General features: G+C 41.7%; 1 protein-coding gene across 1 annotated transcript in view; it reads left to right on the plus strand.

Moving 5' to 3' along the window:
• Positions 1–22,538, plus strand: part of LOC127618931 (collagen alpha-1(XXIV) chain) — a 127,898-nt gene that overhangs the window by 95,383 nt on the left and 9,977 nt on the right. The window contains exons 32-48 of the mRNA XM_052091634.1: positions 807–860; positions 2,053–2,106; positions 2,228–2,335; positions 2,470–2,523; positions 3,011–3,118; positions 4,461–4,514; positions 4,838–4,891; positions 6,326–6,382; positions 6,515–6,568; positions 7,687–7,740; positions 11,963–12,016; positions 13,075–13,128; positions 14,283–14,390; positions 16,717–16,824; positions 17,093–17,200; positions 19,200–19,253; positions 19,499–19,561. Coding sequence (XP_051947594.1) covers positions 807–860; positions 2,053–2,106; positions 2,228–2,335; positions 2,470–2,523; positions 3,011–3,118; positions 4,461–4,514; positions 4,838–4,891; positions 6,326–6,382; positions 6,515–6,568; positions 7,687–7,740; positions 11,963–12,016; positions 13,075–13,128; positions 14,283–14,390; positions 16,717–16,824; positions 17,093–17,200; positions 19,200–19,253; positions 19,499–19,561 — 1,200 coding nt within the window. The remainder of the gene's footprint in view (positions 1–806; positions 861–2,052; positions 2,107–2,227; positions 2,336–2,469; positions 2,524–3,010; positions 3,119–4,460; positions 4,515–4,837; positions 4,892–6,325; positions 6,383–6,514; positions 6,569–7,686; positions 7,741–11,962; positions 12,017–13,074; positions 13,129–14,282; positions 14,391–16,716; positions 16,825–17,092; positions 17,201–19,199; positions 19,254–19,498; positions 19,562–22,538) is intronic.

A 22,538-nucleotide genomic window follows, 5' to 3' on the forward strand; every position in this document is an offset into this window, starting at 1 on the left:
CGTGCTGAGTGACTCCAGCCAGGTCTCCTAAGCAACCAAATTGGCCCGGTTGCTAGGGAGGGTAGAGTCACATGGGGTAACCTCCTCGTGGTGGTGATTAGTGGTTCTCTCAATGGGGCGTGTGGTGAGTCGTGTGTGGATCGTGGAGAGTAGCATGAGCCTCCACATGCTGTGAGTCTCCGCGGTGTCATGCACAACGAGTCACGTGATCAGATGCGCCGATTGACGTCTCAGACGCGGACGCAACTGAGACTCGTCCTTTGCCACCCGGATTGAGGCGAGTAACCGTGCCACCACGAGGACCTACTAAGTAGTGTGAATTGGGCGTTCCAGATTGGGAGAAAAGGGGAGAAATAATAATTATAATTTTAAGAATTTACACAAATTGAAATTGTTATTCACTGAAAATCTTCCCCTCTGCTACAACTGCGTTTTTAAACTAGCCGCATCGCAGTTGGTCAAGTGACACTCGAAAACCAACGATTCGATTGGTGCCAGTAAAGTCAGTCTGGGTCTGTTCCTCACACAAATCTATTGTATGATGGATTCAGAAGACTTGGAATATTGCACACAGGTCACATGGACTGTTTTCATGGTGCTATTTTGCATCTTTAAAAGTAGTTTGACAGTAAAAATCTTTAGTAGTTTTGAAAACAAAAACTCTTCTTGTGTTGTCGTTTATGAAAAAATTATATTATACAGGTTTGGAACAACATGGGGGTGCGTAAATGATGACAGAATTTTCATTTTTGGGTGAGCTATCGCTTTAAGTTGGTGAAAACCTCACTGTCTCTTTATTTGTCTAGGGTGAAATGGGTTCTGTCGGTGAAGAGGGTGAACAAGGTCAATTGGGCATCAGAGTGAGTCAGCAGTACCCATAATGCACCTGTCCAAATCTCACACTTAGACCTCGTTCCAGCTCCAGAACCAGTGTTTGAGTTAATGTATATTTTATTGATTTAACCCTGACATGAGCATGAAATGTCACGCGAGAAGTCGTAAGCACACGCTTTGAAACGTCACGCGAGAAGTCGTAAGCACGCGCTTTGAAACGTCACGCGAGAAGTCGTAAGCACGCGCTTTGAAACGTCACGCGAGAAGTCGTAAGCACGGGCTTTGAAACGTCACGCGAGAAGTCGTAAGCACGCAGCTTTGAAACGCCACGCCGTGAAGTCGTAAGCACGCGGCTTTGAAACGCCACGCGAGAAGTCGTAAGCACGCGGCTTTGAAACGCCACGCGAGAAGTCGTAAGCACGGGCTTTGAAACGTCACGCGAGAAGTCGTAAGCACGCGCTTTGAAACGTCACGCGAGAAGTCGTAAGCACGGGCTTTGAAACGTCACGCGAGAAGTCGTAAGCACGGGCTTTGAAACGTCACGCGAGAAGTCGTAAGCACGGGCTTTGAAACGTCACGCGAGAAGTCGTAAGCACGCGCTTTGAAACGTCACGCGAGAAGTCGTAAGCACGGGCTTTGAAACGTCACGCGAGAAGTCGTAATCACGCGCTTTGAAGCGTCACGCGAGAAGTCGTAAGCACGGGCTTTGAAACGTCACGCGATAAGTCGTAAGCACGGGCTTTGAAACGTCATGCGAGAAGTCGTAAGCACGCGCTTTGAAACGTCACGCGAGAAGTCATAAGCACGGGCTTTGAAACGTCACGCGAGAAGTCGTAAGCACGGGCTTTGAAACGTCACGCGAGAAGTCGTAAGCACGCGCTTTGAAACGTCACGCGAGAAGTCGTAAGCACGCGCTTTGAAACGTCACGCGAGAAGTCGTAAGCACGCGCTTTGAAACGTCACGCGAGAAGTCGTAAGCACGGGCTTTGAAACGTCACGCGAGAAGTCTCAAGCACGGGCTTTGAAACGTCACGCGAGAAGTCGTAAACACGCGCTTTTGAAATTGCTTTAGTGACGGGTTTTTAACAAACAAATCAGCACATTTTTGCAGCAGAATAAAAGCAATTAGTTCAGCTGCTGTGTGATGTCTCCCATGATGCTTTGCGCTGTGATCACAGTTTAAGCGCTGATCCTGATGTTGATGTTTGTCTGTCTCAGGGTCCTCCTGGACTGCCTGGAGAAGACGGACATCAGGGGAAGGATGGCCCAAAGGTGAGGCAAAAGAGAGTTACACCTCGACTTCAAATACTAAAGCGTCATGTCCATGCCCACTGACTGTGCGGACGATGTTCTTTCGTCATAATTGTGTAATTTTTGTGTTTTCGCTTCTCAGGGTGAGACAGGTGACCGTGGACCAATGGGAGAAACCGGGGAAAGGGGCGAGATCGGTGACTCTGGTCCCCCAGGACTTCCTGGAGATCCGGGAAAGAAAGGCTTCCCAGTAAGTGATGGAATCACAGTGAACGTCATGTTGTTTTATGTGTGGTGGATGAAATCACTCAGAATTGCTCTTTAGATGATTCCGATCTTTTCTGAGATTGCCTGCTGTAGATGATGTGAATATTTCTCCACCAGGGACCTGAGGGAAAACAGGGTCTGTCTGGCATCCGTGGTCGCCCAGGAAAGAAGGTAACCAGTCAAAATGGAACCATATTTTTCCTTAAACTTGCACCAGTTGGTAGAGCGGGTCGGCTGCCAATCGCAGGGTTGGCGGTTTGATTCCCGGCCCACATGACTCCGTATGCCGAAGTGTCCTTGGGCAAGACACTGAACCCCAAGTTGCTCCCAATGTCAGGCTAGCGCCTTACATAGCAGCTCTGCCGCCATTGCTGTATGTGTGTGTGTGTGTGAAAGGGTGAATAGGACACATTGTAAACCGCTTTGGTAACCTCTAAAGTTAAAAAGAAAGCACTATATAAGTGCAGACCATTTACCGTTAGGCAGGTGGTTTTAATGATGTGTCTGTCCCGCCCCAATTTCCTTTTTCAATAGGAAATACGTCAACACTGCGCTCATCAAGCCAATTCACTCAGTTACAGATTTCTCCATTTCTCAATGTGGAATCGGTGGTCAAAAGCATTTTTTGTAAATCTTGTCTTATCTTCCTCGATGCTAGGGTGAACGAGGCCCACCGGGTCACCTGGGAGAAATGGGCTCGCCCGGCGAAATCGGACCGACGGGGGAGAGAGGACTCAAAGGTGCTCGTGGAACCAGAGGACCCCTAGTTAGTGTGCTTTCTCCTTTAATACCTCCACTCATTCCCTCTCTGCACCTTCTGATGTTGAGATTACATATTTTCTAACACATTCCAGAGACTATTACCATTATAGCCAGTCGCTAACCGCTATCATGAAGTCTGATAGCAGTGCCTAAAAATACACGGTCGGATTGGAGAATGGATGTACTGGATTACTTCCAGAATATCATGCTCCAAATAAGGCTTGAACCCACAACCTTATTATTATGATGCATTGCAGTAACTGATTTGCACCCCTAGGGGAGCTACAGATCATAACATTGATAATAAGAGCAGAAACACACTCTACGCTAGTACACAAATGCAGATGTGAATGCTTGGCCAACATATTTCAAACAAACATACATACTAAAAGTGCATCCTTGCGTTACTTTGACAGTAACAAACCGCAGTACTCAAGGGGGCGCTAAAGTTCTGTATTATTAGTCAGGTAGCTAGCTATATAAATGTCAACATATGAACTAACTTTAACTATGGTGAGCAATATTCTCTTCAAACTGTTGCTCCACCATGACAGTAGTTGACTACCATAGAAGAAGATGCTATATGCTAATGTATGCTATAGTGCCTCTTGTGGCAATGTACATGCATTGCAATATCAACTGTACTTTTGAACTTGTGAAATTGAGTTTATTTAGCTAAAAGCAAAGCTAGCTTCATGTACTTGCGTAGAATATGTTTCGGGTCTAACATTTTGCTTTATTGCCACACAACGAAATGCTATTGCTAATATTGCTATATCAGCTGAATAAGTGACGTTATACAAGCTAATAATTCCCTTGTGTGCTTTAAATGCTGATAATGCATCTTACCTTCAAACTCACTGTTTCACAGGCTCAATTAAAGCATGTCTAAACATTAGCGGGATTTTGATTTGAGCCAATGCTTTGTGATGGGTATTACGCTAATGCTATTAGAGACGCTACAAGCTAATCCGCTTTTCCTGTACAATACAGTTAAGCACCTGCTGATCTAGTGGTTTTAGGTTGGATTTTAAAAGCTGAGAAAATGACTGGAATGATTTTAATGTGCCCTAATGTTTCCCCTTGCGGTTTAAAGACATACTTCATTTAATGGCATGTGTAGTTGAGGAAAACTAGCCTCTTGTTTTTATAGAAAGCAAATCGTTTTCCAGGAATCTGTCCAGGAACTCATACCAGGTTGAGCAGCGGGGGGTCATTTATTTAAGATGCCATCCAAGAGTCGGGGAAACGTTTAGGCTATATTTAGCAAGCGATATGTTTAGGTAGGAATGCGACCAAACACAAGCTAATGTCAGCCTGCGTCTGTTTTGTTCATTTCCTGTCAGGGGCGACCCGGAGTGATGGGACCTCTGGGAGAGCCAGGACTGGAAGGATATACAGTGAGTTACAAGAGCTGTCAATTTCATGAGACACCCGTGCAAACGTCTGAGACCATTTGTTTTGCTAGAAATTACATTACAAGCATAACAATTTTAGTGAAAAAGCCTGTAGAAAAATGAACATGAATTTGAGAGTTTCTTAGTGTCTTGGAACAGTTCATCTGCCGATTATTGGTCAATGCAGATGATCATCAAAAATCGGACATATCGGATTATAAATACTCTCAATAGAATACAACTTTGATTTAGAGACGAGGAAAATGTTTCATATACACATTTATATCTTACTTTCATCTTTCTTCTGTTTTTTTCTTCAATTGTAGGGTCACGCTGGCAAGCCGGGTCCTGCAGGCCCCCCGGGACCAAAGGGAGAAAAGGTTATACAACATAATGTGCTCTGTTGATTGATAGCCTCCATCTACACATTCAATGATTACATATAACAGAAAACGCTCATGTTTTTTCGTCATTTTTGTTGTATCGCCATTGGAAGATAATGCAACAATAGTTCCCACTATCGAGCCAAATGAGGACATGCTAGTGCGTGCCAGGGCAAGTTGCGTTCCCAATGTCACTTCCAGGGGCTTCATCGTGCCTCCTCTGGGCTTTCTCGGGTGCATTGGAGTTTCCCAAAAGCATTGGCACCAATGGTTTCTACAATCTACTTAGGTTTACGATGCTTTTGGGAAACGCACCCCGGTTCGCGTGTCCTGCGCACAGCGGTAGAGGTTTGGGAAAATGTAAAAAATTGCGTGTACAGTACAAATCCATTCAAATGGACAAATCGGTGCCCAAAGAATGAACGTTCTCTGGTTCCAGTTAATGGACGGTGTGCTGGGACATCGTCCTGCTGTTAGTGGAGACACCAGTCAGGACACCATGGCAGTTACAGTCGGTGAGTTGTCAATGCTAACTTATCTTGCTAGCTAGCTAATATTTACAAATGATACAACCTCGGTATCATGACCGAAAGAACTAGGTCACGAGTACGAGCGGATGAAATGGGCTTCCTCAGAAGGGTGGTGGGCTTCTCCCTTAGAGATAGGGTGAGTCAGTCATCCGTGAGGAGCTCGGAGTAGAGCCGCTGCTCCTTTGCGTCGAAAGGAGTCAGTTGAGGTGGTTTGGGCATCTGGTAAGGATGCCCCCTGGCCGCCTCCCTAGGGAGGTGTTTCAGGCACGTCCAGCTGGGAGGAGGCCTCGGGGAAGACCCAGGATTAGGTGGAGAGATTACATCTCCACACTGGCCTGGGAACGCCTCGGGGTCCCCCAGTCAGAGCTGGTTAATGTGGCTCGGGATAGGGAAGTTTGGGGCCCCCTGCTGGAGCTGCTGCCCCAGTGACCCGACTTCGGATAAGCAGTTGAAGATGGATGGATGGAACCTCGATATATAACTAGATAACATGATACCTCAGCTTGAGCTTTAGCTTCCCTCTTGCTTGTGAAATGGGTGAGGTGTGTGACGTTGGTACCAGGGTGGCGTGTTAAGGGTGGGTTTTAGGGCAATGCTGCCCGGCTATTGGCCCGATGTTGGGAACGCAGATTGCTTTTGGTCTTGTGGCTCGAGGTCTGAGGCTATTGACCCCGGCTATTGGCCCGATAGTGGAAAAACAGCTAATGGGAGCTTTTTTTTTTTAAATACCCCCTAGAATAATTGATTGCTCTGTAAATACTGATGCAAAGCGTTCAATATTTTGGCTTTCATCATCATAAATGTTTATATTTTATCAGGGGAAGTTTTTCAATTTTGGTTGATTTGACCAAAAAATACCCCCCTTTTTTATTTTTTATGAATTTGTGTGGTTATTTTTCAGGGTTACCCAGGAGAAGACAGTAAAACCGTAGGACCGCCCGGGCCCTTAGGTGAACCAGTAGGTCTTAATTTCTTAAGTTCACTTCCTGTTGCTATTTACAGTATTCATACTACTGTGATATTTGCACTTTACTAAAGAAACAACACAACATATCAGTGTTTGTTTGTTTGTTTGTTTGTGTGTGTCTAGGGAGCTCCAGGAGAGAAAGGTGAACGTGGGGAACCAGGAGATTATGGATATTTGGTAAGTGTATCTAAAAACCTGTGGATTGAATTTCATAGATTGGCAAAATTGATGTGCCCGCAGTGATTTACTGATTTAAATAAAAGGCAAACAAACATGCGACTTGTGTTCAGTTCACAAAAAACACCATTGAAGGACGGTCTCGAGTCATATCTAGACTTGAGGGTGGACTCTTTTGACTTGGACCAATAAGCAGCCACACAGAGCACCCTAGTAACTGTATAGCAACGTGCCAAAAACCACCAAAGTCTTTCTAGCAAGTCAGTCCACTTGGTGGCCATCTTTGGAAAGCTCGCGGGCAGCAATTTTTCTATGTACATAAGCAGTATACAAGTGCAGCTCATGTCTACTTGAATGGGGAAAGACCGAAATCTCCAAACCGGTTAGTCAAGAAAGAAGAAGCAAGTTCTCATATGAGCATAAGAAAGGATATACTATTTTTATTATTAATAATAATACATTTTTATTGCTAAAACTCAACCCCATTTGAGTGTCCCTTATTTTACAACTTCAAAAGTGGCAACCCTAATTATAAATTGTGCTCCATTACCTCAGATTACGGTAATAAAATTGCGCATGCGCTTTCTCAAGTTGATTGACAGCTGATGTCTGTATCTAAAAGGAGATTGGCTCTTTTACCTGTAAGGCGGTATTTCCTTTCTACATCTGTTGACTGTTGGACTCTCCAATTTCTCCCATTAATTTGAATAAAAGTGGCCTGTTTGTTGCTAAATAGTTTCGGGAACTACTCGCAATATCTCAGCAACCACATAGCAATCGCATAGCAACCGCATAGCAGCCGCATGGCAACCGCATAGCAACCGCATGGCAACCACCCAAAACATCATCAAGGCAGAGACTTTTGCAAGCACCGCTCTCTATTTCTTTCAGAAAAGTATCAAATGTAATTAAACTCTCACTCTCACTCTCTCCTTTGTTTATTGTACTTCAGATGTTTTCCCAGAATGAAAGTTGATCTAGATCTGTTTTACAGTTTCATGGAACGCCGCTATATTTTCCCCTGAAGGAAATTCCTCTAGTGGCCTGTTTTCATGAAAAACATTCAGAACTTCATGTTTGTTGTGTCCACACGGCAATAATTCTCCTGTGTTTTTTAGGGTTACGCAGGGGTCGCTGGCGCCCGGGGTGCTCTCGGTCAGCAGGGATCACCTGTAAGTCTGATGTGTACCCGTCTCTGTAGCTCTTTGACAAAACCTAGTGAGCTGCCTGCTGTCTACTCCCTACGAAGGCAGCAATTCCACGTGCTATACAAATAGAAGTCCTCAAGTGAAGCGCGCAGAGTTGACGTTAGCATGTTGCTAAGCTAACAATGTGGTACTCTAATAAGCATGCAAATACATGGCACACACAAATGTTGTCGCTCTGTTCCGCATTGGATCTTCGATTTGGTGCAAAGCCTCCAATGTGCATGTGATGTCTTAAAATGTTTTCTATGTAGGCAGCTCACTAGGTTTTGAAACAAAGTAGGTCTATGATTAACTATTGTGTTGCGAACAGGGTCCAAAATGAACTTTGTTGCCACCACTTTCATTGAATTAAGAAAATGTACCAATCATAAATAACTCTTACTGTATTTTGCATGTTTTTATTACATTTTTAATGGAAATCTTTAGCTGTTTTTCTTTTGTATATTATTGTCAAAACGTTGAGGTGCACATCACTCAAATGTCTTCGATTTGATTTGCTCACATCACATACGTGAGCAGCAAATTCAAGACGAGTCAATAAAGTCACCTGCAAACTTTACTCACTAAAGCAATTGTTACACACGTTTACACACGCTTACCGAGTGTTCGTTTTGGGCCCTGTACATGTCTGAGAAACAATGTAGCCTTCCTCATATGTTTGTCACTTTGGAAAAATATCTAATAAATGTTAATATAAGTGTAATGTAAATGGACTAAGAGTATCAAACGGTTTAACATGAGGCAATAAGAAAGCAAGTGTTGTGTTGTATAGCAGAGTTCTGCTTGCATAACAACATGAACAGAGATTGTTTATTTATTTATTTATTTATTTATTTATTTGAGGGCTGTGAATTGATTAATAAGGTATCCACACACATACATACATGCATACATACATACATACATATATACATATTCATATATATACACATACATGCATGTACAGGTGAAACTCGAAAAATTAGAATATCGTGCAAAAGTTCATTAATTTCAGTAATTCAACTTAAAAGGTGAAACTAATATATTATATAGACTCATTACAAGCAAAGTAAGATATTTCAAGCCTTTATTTGATATAATTTTGATGATTATGGCTTACAGCTTATGAAAACCCCAAATTCAGAATCTCAGAAAATTAGAATATTGTGAAAAGGTTCAGTATTGTAGTCTCAAAGTGTCACACTCTAATCAGCTAAACACCTGCAAAGGGTTCCTGAGCCTTTAAATGGTCTCTCAGTCTGGTTCAGTTGAATTCACAATCATGGGGAAGACTGCTGACCTGACAGTTGTGCAGAAAACCATCATTGACACCCTCCACAAGGAGGGAAAGCCTCAAAAGGTAATTGCAAAAGAAGTTGGATGTTCTCAAAGTGCTGTATCAAAGCACATTAATAGAAAGTTAAGTGGAAGGGAAAAGTGTGGAAGAAAAAGGTGCACAAGCAGCAGGGATGACCGTAGCCTGGAGAGGATTGTCAGGAAAAGGCCATTCAAATGTGTGGGGAGCTTCACAAGGAGTGGACTGAGGCTGGAGTTACTGCATCAAGAGCCACCACACACAGACGGGTCCTGGACATGGGCTTCAAATGTCAAACGTCTTACCTGGGCTAAAGAAAAAAAGAACTGGTCTGTTGCTCAGTGGTCCAAAGTCCTCTTTTCTGATGAGAGCAAATTTTGCATCTCATTTGGAAACCAAGGTCCCAGAGTCTGGAGGAAGAATGGAGAGGCACACAATCCAAGATGCTTGAAGTCCAGTGTGAAGTTTCCACAGTCTGTGTTGGTTTGGGGAGCCATGTCATCGGCTGGTGTTGGTCCACTGTGCTTTATTAAGTCCAGAGTCAACGCAGCCGTCTACCGGGACATTTTAGAGCACTTCATGCTTCCTTCAGCAGACAAGCTTTATGGAGATGCTGACTTCATTTTCCAGCAGGACTTGGCACCTGCCCACACTGCCAAAAGTACCAAAACCTGGTTCAATGACCATGGTATTACTGTGCTTGATTGGCCAGCAAACTCGCATGACCTGAACCCCATAGAGAATCTATGGGGCATTGCTAAGAGAAAGATGAGAGACATGAGACCAAACAATGCAGAAGAGCTGAAGGCCGCTATTGAAGCATCTTGGTCTTCCATAACACCTCAGCAGTGCCACAGGCTGATAGCATCCATGCCACGCGCATTGATGCAGTAATTAATGCAAAAGGGGCCCAAACCAAGTACTGAGTACATATGCATGATTATACTTTTCAGAGGGCCGACATTTCTGTATTTAAAATCCTTTTTTTATTGATTTCATGTAATATTGTAATTTTCTGAGATTCTGAATTTGGGGTTTTCATAAGCTGTAAGCCATAATCATCAAAATTATATCAAATAAAGGCTTGAAATATCTTACTTTGCTTGTAATGAGTCTATATAATATATTAGTTTCACCTTTTAAGTTGAATTACTGAAATTAATGAACTTTTGCACGATATTCTAATTTTTCGAGTTTCACCTGTATATATACAGTATCTCACAAAAGTAAGTACACCCCTCACATTTTTGTAAATATTTGATTATATCTTTTCATGTGACAACACTGAAGAAATGACACTTTGCTACAATGTAAAGTAGTGAGTGTTCAGCTTGTATAACAGTGTAACTCAACACACAGCCATTAATGTCTAAACCGCTGGCAACAAAAGTGAGTACACTCCTAAGTGAAAATGTCCAAATTGGGCCCAAAGTGTCAATATTTTGTGTGGCCACCATTATTTTCCAGCACTGCTTTAACCCTCTTGGACATGGAGTTCACCAGAGCTTCACCATCTGAACCAAATAAGTTTATCTTGGTCTCATCGGACCACAGGACATGGTTCCAGTAATCAATGTCCTTAGTCTGCTTGTCTTCAGCAAACTGTTTGTGGGCTTTCTTGTGCATCATCTTTATAAGAGGCTTCCTTCTGGGACGACAGCCATGCAGACCAATTTGATGCAGTGAGCGGCGTATGGTCTGAGCACTGACAGGCTGACCCCCCACCCCTTCAACCTCTGAAGCAAAGCTGGCAGCACTCATACGTCTATTTCCCAAAGACAACCTCTGGATATGACGCTGAGCACGTGCACTCAACTTCTTTGGTCGACCATGGCGAGGCCTGTTCTGTTCTGTCCTGTTAAACCGCTGTATGGTCTTGGCCACCGTGCTGCAGCTCAGTGTCAGGGTCTTGGCAATCTTCTTATAGCCTAGGCCAACTTTATGTAGAGCAACAATTCTTTTTTTCAGATCCTCAGAGAGTTCTTTGTCATGAGGTGCCATGTTGAACTTCCAGTGTCCAGTATGAGGGAGTGTGAGAGCGATGACACCAAATTTAACACACCTGAGACCTTGTAACACTAACGAGTCACATGACAACGGGGAGGGAAAATGGCTAATTGGGCCCAATTTGGACATTTTCACTTAGGGGTGTACTCACTTTTGTTGTCAGCGGTTTAGACATTAATGGCTGTGTGTTGAGTTATTTTGAGGGGACAGCAAATTTACACTGTTATACAAGCTGTACACTCACTACTACTTTACATTGTAAAGTGTCATTACTTCAGTGTTGTCACATGAAAAGATATCAAATATTTACAAAAATGTGAGGGGTGTACTCACTTTTGTTGCCAGCGGTTTAGACATTAATGGCTGTGTGTTGAGTTACACTGTTATACAAGCTGTACACTCACTACTTTACATTGTAGCAAAGTGTCATTTCTCAGTGTTGTCACATGAAAAGATATAATCAAATATTTACACAAATGTGAGGGGTGTACTCACTTTTGTGAGATACTGTATATATACATGCATACATACACACACACACACATGCGCGTGCATACATGCATGCATACATAATTTGTAATTATTTAAATATAACTAGAATTACTTCATTATATATTATATATTGAATTATTGTTATTTGAGGGGATTTCTTAGCAAATATTTGATATGCCATTAATTAGTTTAATTAATCAGTACACCATGTAATTCATTCAATAAAAAATGTAATCGATTGACAAAAAAAAGTGAAGTTAAAGGAATTGAAAAACGAAAAGTGCATTAATCGCATACATTGTTTTTACACGTTAAACAGTCCACTTTTAGTGGCAGAAATGAACGCGTTACATTTTCCGACCCGAATTTATTTTGTTTTTTTAATTTTCACAGGGGTCTCCTGGGCTACCCGGTCAAGCAGGACCCAAGGGCGAGAAAGGAAATCAGGTAAGGAAGTTTGTCTGTAAGTGTGTCAGGTCTTTATTTAGGACCATACGCTGAAAAGGCTACATTGTGGGGACCAATCTTATAGTGTGCATTCAATATTGTCCATTTCCAGTGTATTAAATATAAATAATATTATATATTAGATTGTATTATTCATAAAATAGCTGTAGTTTATTCTGAAGATGAAAATTGGTTGCTGTTTCACATACTCTATTGTAAGAACACAGTATGCATTACACCGTACACACTGTACACTAAGCAGTACACTAGTTTAGAGCAGGGACGGACTGGCCACCAGGTGCACCGGGACGTTTCCCGGTGGGCAGGTTGAGTTGTGGGCTGATCAGTGAAACGAGGAAGTGCTGACATTTACTACTGCACATTGCAAGACAGAAATGTCAAATATTAGTCACTTTTATGGGGCTGTTTTTCTAGTTTCTACATGTGTTTATGTGTTAAATCGAACCATGATGGGCAACTAAGAGGAATTTACAAGCTTTAAAGCCCAGACCCCCATGAATTAAAGATGACTTTTTTGCTTTGTGAATATGTTTGTGCATTTAGTCAGATGTTGAAACTAATCTGAGGGTCACATTTGTGTCTCAGTCAAACCCTGGTTTAAGAACAGTAGAAATCAGTGGGATGTCCCGACCATGATCTAAAGCCAAACTTATGTGATTAAGTGTGTTTAGTTTGTGTTTGTTTCTTTTTTATCATGCAAACCCATCGTGAAAGTTTATCTGCTTCACAGTTATACCGCTGTGATATTGTACAACAGTTGAGACAGCAAAGAGAGATGTTGGCCACCCACGGAGGCTTTATCTCAATCTTATCAGCCTTTTCTCTGTTATTCAAAGCATTGAAGGAATTTATGCGCTTAAAGACGCTTGAATCCGAGCAGATTTGGGCTTTTCTGATGACTGACGAGACTCAAGGATTATTGCTCAATCTTTGTCACGTTATGGAAAATGAAATCGTGTAAGACATGCTTTGAACTGTCTCGTAAGAAAGACCAGTTGCTTTCATTTATAAAAGTTCTTACCTGTGTGTGTTTTTAGGGATTTGCTGGTAAAAAAGGAGCGCGAGGTCTCGCTGGAGCACCAGGTTTGGAGGTGAGGATTTAATCATTCATGAAACATGATCGCAATGAATTTCTGTAGATTATTCGTAAAACCATTCTTGCGTAATTGTTGCATTAAATAGAATACCACAATTTATGTCATTTGACAGTAACGAGACACTATAATGCAACAATAACATTTAATTCAATACGATAGTTTATAATTCAAAATTTACGAATCTTACATAATTGTCACATCTAATTAAAGATATTCAACGGTAATGTGACGATGTGAATACAATGACAACGAATTTCTGCGAAAGTCATTCGTAAAAGCATTCTTACGTCATACTGAATTGAAACTGACAAATTTCGACAGTAACGTAACAATTTTTATGATTACAAATTTCTGCGTAAATCGTTAATTGACCCAATCTTACATAATTGTCACAAATAATTAAGTCTGTTAGTTTATAATTCGAATTTAAAATAAATTTTTATAATTTATTTATAATTTTTATAATTTAAAAATTTCTGCGTAAATAATTTGTGAAAGTATTCTTACGTTATATTTAATACCATAATTTAATTTTAATTCAACACTAACATGACAATATAATGAGACTAACAATTAGTGTAAATAATTCGTAAAAGCATTCTTAATCGTCACATTGAATTGAATCCGAAAGTTTATAATTCGACCGTAACGTAAAAATATGTCACGATTACAAATTTATGTGTCGATTTTTCATAAAACCATTCTTACGAAATTGTTGCATTGAATTAAAGATATTTGAAGGTAATGTGACGATATAATATAATAACAACGAATTTCTGCGTAAGTCGTTCGTAAAGCATTCTTACATAATCGTCACATTGAATTAAATCCGACAGTAACGTAAAAATACACGACTACTACAAATTTCTGTTAATCTTTCATTAACACATTCTTACATAATTTTCACATTGAATTAGTAATTCGACTTTAACGTGACTATATAATACAATGATAACGAATTTCTGTGTAGATTATTTGTAAAACTATTCTTGTGAAATTGTCACATTGAATTGAAGTAATTCACCAGTAATGTGACAATAACAAACTTCTGTGTAAATTGTTCGTAAAATAATTTTGAGATAAATTGGCATGTTGACGCGAGTCCCTCTGAATGTCTAAATGCTTTTCATTTCTGTCACGTCTTTTAGGGGCCGCTGGGTTTGCCGGGGCCCAGAGGGATGGAGGGATATCCTGGATCTGACGGACTTCCCGGTCTTCCCGGTGTACTGGGTCGCCCTGGAGCGAAAGGCAGAACAGTGAGTGTGGAATAACAACACACACGTGCATACACAAACAAAGACACAATAGGTAAAATGTGTCTTTCAGAGGCTTTATATGGAGTTATGATGAACATAAGCTGCATTTCAAACTGTTCTGAGACCAGTGCAGACAGACAGCACACTGGAGGTTAAGTAGTGCACTAAATAGGGAGCAAGGGAGCATCCTATAGCTCTCCTATAACTGTTCTGAGACCAGCGCAGACAGACAGAACACTGGAGGTTAAGTCATGCACTAAATAGGGAGCAAGGGAGCATCCTATAGCTCTCCTATAACTGTTCTGAGACCAGTGCAGACAGACAGCACACTGGAGGTTAAGTCATGCACTAAATAGGGAGCAAGGGAGCATCCTATAGCTCTCCTATAACTGTTCTGAGACCAGTGCAGACAGACAGCACACTGGAGGTTAAGTCATGCACTAAATAGGGAGCTAGGGAGCATCCTATAGCTCTCTATAACTGTTCTGAGACCAGTGCAGACAGACAGCACACTGGAGGTTAAGTCATCCACTAAATAGGGAGCAAGGGAGCATCCTATAGCTCTCCTATAACTGTTCCGAGACCAGCGCAGACAGACAGCACACTGGAGGTTAAGTAGTGCACTAAATAGGGAGCAAGGGAGCATCCTATAGCTCTCCTATAACTGTTCTGAGACCAGTGCAGACAGACAGCACACTGGAGGTTAAGTCATGCACTAAATAGGGAGCAAGGGAGCATCCTATAGCTCTCCTATAACTGTTCTGAGACCAGTGCAGACAGACAGCACACTGGAGGTTAAGTCATGCACTAAATAGGGAGCAAGGGAGCATCCTATAGCTGTCTATAGTGAAGTGCATTCACTCCTAAAACCCGCTGAAAAGTTCAGTTTCGGGCTACAAATGATGTTTGGCAGTCATGGGACAATGATAATCAGTACTGAGATTGGTCGCTCAGTGGTAAAGATGCTTGCTAGCACCCTTGGAGTCACAAGTTCGAATTCAGGGTGTGCTGAGTGACTCCAGTCAGGTCTCCTAAGCAACCAAATTGGCCCGGTTGCTAGGGAGGGTAGAGTCACGTCGGGTAACCTCCTCGTGGTCGCTATAATGTGGTTCTCGCTCTCGGTGGAGCGTGTGGCGAGTTGTACTCGGATGCCGCGGTGGATGCCGTGAAGCCTCCAAACGCGCTACATCTCCACGGTAACGCGCCTAACAAGTCACGTGATAAGATGCGCGGATTGATGGTCTCAGACACGGAGGCAACTGAGATTCGTTCTCCGCCACCCGGATTGAGGCGAGTCACTACGCCACCACGGGGACTATTCCTGTTTCCTTTTAGTTTTTACTGTGCTGCATCGCACAAGTTAGCTTGCTGAATTAGCATGTTGAGTAAATGGTAAACAGATGTAATTCATACAGTACTGTCGTTGGAAGTATCTCACAATATTGCTGCAAATTCCATATTGTTAGGACTTGCGGAGCCCTCCGAAACTAGCCTAGCTATTAGCTAGTCATACAAATCGCCAGAGTGATGTCTGTTCCATCAATCATGTTTACGTTTGGTTTCTAAATCTGCCCGTTTGTCCGTCACGTAAATGCATGTAATGGAAGTTCCATGCAACGTTAAATGTTTGCAGATCGTCCAGATGTTTCGCTGATTCAGCTGAAAGCAGCATTTGATGCATCCATGTGTGTCTTTCATTTGGGAAGATTTATGCTTTTTTATTTATTTTTTGTTCTTTCCATTCTCGTCTTCCCACGCAGCTGTGAATAAACTCTGTACGCGTATTGTAGGAATGAATGTTGACGGATCATTAGAGCAGCTTTTGGGCAACATTCAGTAACAGGTTTTGTGTGTGTAAGCTGTGGTTATATAACCAAGTGCCAAATGCCGTGAGATCCAACAAATATACACATGACTGGCAGGTGTTTGTGTTGGCATCGTGACACCAGTTGTCCATCAATGTGTGCTAAATCTAAGTAAACAAACTCCTGTCTCGCTCTCTCTCTCTCTCTCTCTCTCTCTCTCTCTCTCTCTGCAAACTGCATTCAGTGCAGATTTTGTGGGCATGTTCATGCCTGATTTGAATAATTCCTAGTGAATCGGGGGCTGAAAAGTTTCAGACAGCGTGTGCAATAAATGCCGTTTTCATTCTCTATCACCCCCAATGCTTTCCACTATGGAAGCTTTGCTTTGGTTTCAACTCTTGAATATCATATCACTTTTTTCAATGGGATTTCGCTACAAGATCAGATCTTTGATTTTAGAAAGCAGTGTCTGGACTATACTGACCTCTGATTGGCTGTTGCTTTGATTTATGTGTTTGCAGGGTCAGCGTGGTGATGTGGGTCTAGAGGGGAGGGTGGGACTTCCTGGTCCACGCGGTGAGCTCGGACTTCCTGGTGTCGTCGGAGAGAGCGGCCCACCGGGGCTAAAGGTACGTTTTTAAGTGTTTGTTCATGTTGTCCTCTATTAATTAACCTTTCTTCTATCTCAACACATTTTTTATTACAAATAACAGTTTTTATTACCGAGATGATAACTGGATGCTACTCGTTGAATTAAACAATGCGACGAGGACATGCGACCGCAATGTAGCAAATAGTAGTTAAATAGGCACACATGCTATTTAAAACACATCAGTATATACTTGACCTAGAGTGCCCTTTTTCTTATCCTGACCTTTACCCCTGTGGCATCTGCAGGGCGAGATGGGTTTACCGGGTGACAGAGGACCAGCGGGCATAAAAGGCATGAAGGGGGTGACTGGAGACCAGGGCACGAAAGGAGAGCAAGGTGCCAAGGGAGAGCCAGTGAGTATCATGATATCTCATGTATCTACAGTACCCAACCTCCCATCAAACACCTCTGTCAGTAAATGGTCTGCACTTATATAGCGCCTTTTTAACCTTAGCGCATTCAAAGTGCTTTACACTGTGACTCAATCACCCATTCACACAGCAATGGCGGCAGAGCTGCTATGTAAGGTGCTAGCCTGCCTTTGGGAGCATCTTGGGGTTCAGTGTCTTGCCCAAGGACACTTCGGCATGTGGAGTCGTGTGGGCCGGGAATCGAACCACCAACCCTGTGATTAGTGGCCGACCCGCTCTACCACCTGAGCGAGAACCACTAATCACCATGGAGTGGTGGTGGCGTAGTGGCTAAAGCACAGGGCTGTTAATCAGAAGACCACCATTGTGTCCTTGTGCAAGACACTTAACTCCAGGTTGCTCCGGGGGGATTGTCCCTGTAATAATTGCACTGTAAGTCGCTTTGGATAAAAGCGTCTGCCAAATGCATAAATGTAAATGTAAATGTAAATCACCACCACGAGGAGGTTACCCCATGTGACTCTACCCTCCCTAGCAACCGGGACAATTTGGTTGCATAGGAGACCTGGCTGGAGTCACTCAGCACGCCCTGGATTCAAACTCACGACTCCAGGGGTCATAGTCAGCGGCAATACTCGCTGAGATACCCAGAACCCCACTAATGAAATGGTTTGTCCAAATCATCAGTATTCATAAAGCAGTAAGCGAGAAATACCGGGAGGACCTACTACCTTTGGCGAGATTCTGAAGAGCGGATCAACTGGACAACTTACTATCCCATAATCCCTCAGGTGCTTAACTAAACGCTGAAATAAAAACAGCAGATAAATATGTGTAACCTAAGTAATGCACTTTAAAGTAATTAACTTTATTATTGAAACTTAGTAACTAAGTCACAGTAATTTAAACTTTAATAGGTTACGCTACTGTTTTACTAAAAAAGTAATCCGATTACATTTACTAATTACTTTGGAATCCGATGAAACCCAACACTGCTCATGACAAAAATGCCGCTCGAGTTGGTGAATTCGTTTGATTTCTGTGACGGTTCAAATGGTCATTTTCAACGAATCGATTCAAAACTTTGATTCAAAGAGTCGTTTGAGGAGGCATTACTGCATTTTACACATAATCATTCACTACTTCATGTGGGTTTTGCTGTTCCCTTCAGCATGTATTTCCATGCCAAGCCTGTCTGGTTTTTGCTGGTCTGGTTCAGGACTTAGTTGAGAAGCCTGAAGCAACCCATAATGGAGAACAACATCCATAAAACTAAATTGGTTTGCATCATATACAGCAAAAAAATAGTAGCAAAGCCAAAGTTATTGGAACATAACTGATTCCATCCTTCTGATAGGGTTTTACTAAATCCAGGTGATCTTTCCTGGACTCAAAGCAGGGCTTGTCTCAGATTTATTGTCCAGTGAACCTCAGACAGCCGAGTTTTGTAACTCCTCTTCTCCACCTCTTGGAGTATCTATCCGAGAAGGGTCCTGGCAAGAAATGTGCCTGAGAAGTCTCGAGGAACGTAAGGGGATCGTTTGTAAACATGGGACCAACAAGGTGCTCGATTTGCTTACATGACTCCGGAATGGACAATAAAGCCCAAACGCAGCTGGCATTCCGAGCATATAGAGCGGGAATATCACCTTACAGCCCTTGAGTGAATGGAATGTGCGTTTGTGCCAGTCTTGGGAGTCGAGGGATTGTTGACCAACAGTAGAATGTCCTCTTTAAATGGACATAATTGTGATGGAAGTGATCCATAGCAAGGTTAAGTCCTGTCAAAAAGGCAAAGAGAAATTGGACAGAAGCTCCTGGTGTGTGTTGAAGCTCTAAATAGAGTGTAGAGAGTCTTGGAATACAGTAGACGCAGGAAGTTGTCTCAAGGCTGTGTTATGGTTTGGATATTGGCCCAATTTTTTTTTTTTGGCTGCTTTGAGTGAAGGTCAGTCATGTTGGCATGTGTTTTTACCTACAGGGTGAGCTGGGAGATGGCGGTATGAGAGGACTCCAGGGTTTTCCCGGACCAAAGGTTAGTATTCACCCCCTGGAAGAACTTTGCATGGCCAGATTCATAGACTTATCTGCAACAGGGTAAAGAGAAGCTCAGATGATATTTAAATGAGCCCTGCTGATATCAAAAAATGAACAGTAAAGAACATCATCCGGTACAGAACATAAAATATGGAACAGAATTCAGATGATGACTGTTCATTGAAATCAGCTTTTATCAATATTTCTTCTGAATATTAAATGGATCTATTTGCTGTGTTTCAGGGTCCAAACGGAGATCTGGGGCTGACCGGAATTCCTGGACCCAAAGGGCCAGTGGGTGTTCTGGTGAGTCGTGCCTCGTCTCTATTTGCCCTTCTTAAATCTTTTTGTCTCATCACATCTCATCTTGTCTCATCACTTCTCATCTTGTCTCGTCTCATCTTTTTCTCGTCTCTATTTGCCCTAGTTAAATCTTTTTGTCTCATCACTTTTCATCTTGTCTCGTCTCATCTCTTTCTCGTCTCTATTTGCCCTTCTTTAATCTTTTTGTCTCATCACATCTCATCTTGTCTCATCACTTCTCATCTTGTCTCGTCTCATCTTTTTCTCGTCTCTATTTGCCCTAGTTAAATCTTTTTGTCTCATCACTTTTCATCTTGTCTCGTCTCATCTCTTTCTCGTCTCTATTTGCCCTTCTTTAATCTTTTTGTCTCATCACATCTCATCTTGTCTCATCTAATCTCTTTCCGCCTTTTTAGCACGCTATTCTTTTCTTCCTTTTCTTATCTCTGTCTCATCTCATCTCTTCTTTCTCGTCTCTTTTCTCTTCTCATTGTCTCATCCTGTTTCATCTAATTTCCTTCACTTCTCATCTTGTCTCATCTCATCTCTTTCTCGTCTCTATTTGCCCTTCTTTAATCTTTTTGTCTCATCACTTCTCATCTTGTCTCGTCTCATCTTTTTCTCGTCTCTATTTGCCCTTCTTAAATCTTTTTGTCTCATCACTTCTCATCTTGTCTCGTCTCATTTTTTTCTCGTCTCTTTTTGCCCTTCTTGAATCTTTTTGTCTCATCACTTCTCATCTTGTCTCGTCTCATCTTTTTCTCGTCTCTTTTTGCCCTTCTTGAATCTTTTTGTCTCATCACTTCTCATCTTGTCTCGTCTCATCTTTTTTTCGTCTCTATTTGCCCTTCTTAAATCTTTTTGTCTCATCACATCTCATCTTGTCTCATCACTTCTCATCTTGTCTCGTCTCATCTTTTTCTCGTCTCTATTTGCCCTAGTTAAATCTTTTTGTCTCATCACTTTTCATCTTGTCTCGTCTCATCTCTTTCTCGTCTCTATTTGCCCTTCTTTAATCTTTTTGTCTCATCACATCTCATCTTGTCTCATCTAATCTCTTTCCCGCCTTTTTAGCACGCTATTCTTTTCTTCCTTTTCTTATCTCGTCTCATCTCATCTCTTCTTTCTCGTCTCTTTTCTCTTCTCATTGTCTCATCCTGTTTCATCTAATTTCCTTCACTTCTCATCTTGTCTCATCTCATCTCTTTCTCGTCTCTATTTGCCCTTCTTTAATCTTTTTGTCTCATCACTTCTCATCTTGTCTCGTCTCATCTTTTTCTCGTCTCTATTTGCCCTTCTTAAATCTTTTTGTCTCATCACATCTCATCTTGTCTCATCACTTCTCATCTTTTCTCGTCTCATCTTTTTCTCGTCTCTATTTGCCCTTCTTAAATCTTTTTGTCTCATCACTTCTCATCTTGTCTCGTCTCATTTTTTCTCGTCTCTTTTGCCCTTCTTGAATCTTTTTGTCTCATCACTTCTCATCTTGTCTCGTCTCATCTTTTTCTCGTCTCTTTTTGCCCTTCTTGAATCTTTTTGTCTCATCACTTCTCATCTTGTCTCGTCTCATCTTTTTTTCGTCTCTATTTGCCCTTCTTAAATCTTTTTGTCTCATCACTTCTCATCTTTTCTCGTCTCATCTCTTTTTCGTCTCTATTTGCCCTTCTTAAATCTTTTTGTCTCATCACTTCTCATCTTTTCTCGTCTCATCTCTTTTTCGTCTCTTTTTGCCCTTAAATCTTTTTGTCTCATCACTTCTCATCTTGTCTCGTCTCATCTCATCTCTTTCTCGTCTCTTTTTGCCCTTCTTTAATCTTTTTGTCTCATCACTTCTCATCTTGTCTCGTCTCATCTTTTTCTCGTCTCTATTTGCCCTTCTTAAATCTTTTTGTCTCATCACTTCTCATCTTGTCTACTTTTGTCTCATCTTTCTTTCTCGTCTCTCTTTTTGCCCTTCTTGAATCTTTTTGTCTCATCACTTCTCATCTTGTCTCGTCTCATCTTTTTCTCGTCTCTTTTTGCCCTTCTTGAATCTTTTTGTCTCATCACTTCTCATCTTGTCTCGTCTCATCTTTTTTCGTCTCTATTTGCCCTTCTTAAATCTTTTTGTCTCATCACTTCTCATCTTTTCTCGTCTCATCTCTTTTTCGTTTCTATTTGCCCTTCTTAAATCTTTTTGTCTCACCACTTCTCATCTTTTCTCGTCTCATCTCTTTTTCGTCTCTTTTTGCCCTTAAATCTTTTTGTCTCATCACTTCTCATCTTGTCTCGTCTCATCTCATCTCTTTCTCGTCTCTTTTTGCCCTTCTTTAATCTTTTTGTCTCAACACATCTCATCTTGTCTCATCTAATCTCTTTCCCGCCTTTTCAGCCCTCTATTCTTTTCTTCCATTTCTCATCTCATTCTCATCTCATCTTTCTGGTCTCTTTTCTCTTCTCATTGTCACTTCCTGTTTCATCTCATTTCCATCTCTTCTCGTCTCTCTCCACTTCTTTTATTGCCTCTTCTCATATCATCTCATCTCAAATTGTCTCATCTAATCTCTTTCCCGCCTTTTCAGCACTCTATTCTTTTGTTTCTTCCATTTCTTATCTCGTCTCAACTCATCTTTCTTTTCTCTTTTCTCTTCTCATTGTCTTGTCCTGTTTCATCTCATTTCCTTCTCTTCTCTTATTTTATTGCCTCTTCTTGTCTCGTCTCATCTCATTCTCATCTAATCTCTTTTCTGCCTTTTCAGCCCTCTATTCTTTTGTTTCTTCTGTCTCTTATCTCATCTCGTCTCATCTCTTTTTTTTGTCGTTTTTCATTGCACTCTTTAGTTTCTTCTCTTTCATCTCTTCTCATCTCATCTCATCTTGTCTCTTTTCGACACTCTCTTCTATAATTTATTCTCTTCTGTCTCTTTTTGTCTCGTCTCGTCTCATCTCATCTTTCCTGTCTCTTTTTCGACCCTCTCATCTTTTTTCTTCTCTTCTGACT

The sequence above is a fragment of the Xyrauchen texanus genome, chromosome 25 (genome assembly GCF_025860055.1).
Source record: "Xyrauchen texanus isolate HMW12.3.18 chromosome 25, RBS_HiC_50CHRs, whole genome shotgun sequence".
NCBI classification, from domain to species: Eukaryota; Metazoa; Chordata; class Actinopteri; order Cypriniformes; family Catostomidae; genus Xyrauchen; species Xyrauchen texanus.